This window comes from Myotis davidii, unplaced genomic scaffold, assembly GCF_000327345.1.
Source record: "Myotis davidii unplaced genomic scaffold, ASM32734v1 scaffold425, whole genome shotgun sequence".
NCBI lineage: Eukaryota > Metazoa > Chordata > Mammalia > Chiroptera > Vespertilionidae > Myotis > Myotis davidii.
The window spans coordinates 1,497,083-1,499,045 of record NW_006296413.1 but is presented as its reverse complement, the minus strand read 5'-3'; the positions used below and the strand labels follow the sequence as shown (position 1 = coordinate 1,499,045).

Here is a 1,963-nt window from a genome sequence, read left to right as displayed (position 1 = left end):
CAGAAGGCGCCGCCCGGGAAGCCCTCGGGCTCTGAGGCCCAGTCTCAGCCCAGCCTCAACGGAGGCAGCCCAGGGGGGCCGGGGAGCAGGGACAGTGCAGACCACTTCCGGGCGCTGATCGCCGAGTTTGTGGCCAGTGAGCAAGTGCAGCTGGAGTTTCCTGCTTCCCTGAACTCGCACGACAGGATGCGCGTCCACCAGATAGCGGAAGAGCACGGGCTGAGGCACGACAGCTCCGGGGAAGGGAAGCACAGGTTCATAACCGTGAGCAAGAGGGCCCCGCCGGCCCCACAGGCCACAGCGGCCCCAGCGGCTCTGCCAGTCCCACCTGTCCCACCCGTCCCGGCAGGGACTGACAGCAAAGCGCCTCTCCATCCCGAGCCCCCCAGTCCCGTGCAGACGGAGCCCCCCGGGGGAGAGCCGGGAAAGATGCAAAAGGTGAGTCGGATCAGCTAATGGGAGCACAGGCGTGGTGTCCCCGTAACAGGGCTGTTTGCTCCACTAGAAGCGCACCTGCCGCCCTAAGGAAGAATCAGGACTTCCTCCTGGTGGGGCCTGGTCCTGCGTTTTGCACCTTACGTTTTTTTTTTTTTTAATAAGGGAAGGGCCTGGAGGAGCAGACGGGCGGGAAGGGTCCCAGACCTTTGTCATGGCGACAGTGCTCCTGACTCAGATCCGGAAGGGCCGCGTGCTCACCCCGCTTGGCAGCGACTGGTTTCTAGCTCTGAGGACAGACACTGAACACACATGAGCCTGCATTTGCTCGTGGCCCTGACCCCGATCCCGGTAGGGACTGACAGCAAAGTCCCTCTCCATCCCGAGCCCTGCAGCCCCATGCAGACAGAGCCCCCAGGCAAGAGCCGAGCAGCCTGGACCTGAGGGCTGTATACCTGGAGCGACTGCAGAGGGAGAAGGGCAGGCAGGAACAGCGAGCCAAGGAGGGCCCACAGGCCTCAGGCCCGGGGCTGCGGAAGTTGCCATAAAAGAAAAAGAAGAAAGATGCAAAAGGACCCCGGAACTGGATCTGCCCTCGACGGGGGACTTCGAAGCCCTGGTCTCGGCCGCCATGAAGGCTGATAACACCTGTGGCCTCGCCAAGTGCCGGGCCAGTGTCGTGACTCTGGGCCAGCTCTGCCCACACTGCAGCCACCGCTACTGCCTTAGCCACTGCCTGCCCGAGGTACGTGGGCCCCCTGAGCGTAGTGTCCTCCCCTCGGCCCACCCCTCCTCGCCCACCCCTCTGACAAAGTCTGCCAGTGTGGGGCAGACACCCTCCACAGACACCCCCCAGCCAGCACCCCCTTGGCCCAGCATTGGGGTCATACGATGGAAAATAGTATTTCCCCCTCATATGATGGAAAATAGTATTTCCCCTAGAGGAGGTTATAGCTGCTCTGGGCGCCTTTTGCTGCAGAAGCGCCGTGGGGTGGGCCTGAGCTCCTGTGTGTCACCCCGTCAGGGAGGCTGCGGACCGGCCTGCGCTCACCTCTGCTCGAGGGTGGTCCGGGCTGGGGCCAGGGCACAGGCGAAGGCAGGGAGCCTGGGGACGAAGGGTCCGTGTGCGGGAGAGGACGGAGCCCCTCCGAGGTCTCACGCTGGGGCTTCATGGTCCCCAAGCTCCAAGACGGGCAGAGCGGCGGGCTTGTCCCCACCCTCCTCGCACTGACTCTCGTGTCCCCCCAGATCCATGGCTGTGGGGAGAGGGCCCGTGCCCACGCCCGGCAGAGAATCAGCCAGGAGGGAGTGCTGTATGCCGGCAGTGGGACCAAGGACCGGTCCCTGGACCCCGCCAAGAGGGCCCAGCTGCAGAGGAACCTGGATAAGAAGCTGGGCGAGCTGAGCAGCCAGAGGAGGAGCAAAAGGAGGGAGAAGGAGATGTGAGCGGCCCTCACACCCTCCGGCCTTGTCTTTGCCAATGCGGGTGGGGGCAAGCGGCCGCCCCTGGTGCTTTCTGTGCCTTGTT

At 64.2% G+C, this 1,963-nt stretch overlaps 1 protein-coding gene across 1 annotated transcript in view; it reads left to right on the top strand.

Annotated features, from left to right (window-relative positions):
• IGHMBP2 (immunoglobulin mu binding protein 2) overlaps positions 1-1,956 on the top strand; it is a 13,632-nt gene extending 11,676 nt beyond the window's left edge. Inside the window, 4 exon segments of the mRNA XM_015568948.1 lie at positions 4-413; positions 854-1,008; positions 1,011-1,180; positions 1,684-1,956. Of these exon segments, the coding sequence (XP_015424434.1) occupies positions 4-413; positions 854-1,008; positions 1,011-1,180; positions 1,684-1,881 (933 nt within the window). The 3' untranslated portion in view covers positions 1,882-1,956.
• The last annotated feature ends 7 nt before the right edge of the window (positions 1,957-1,963 follow it).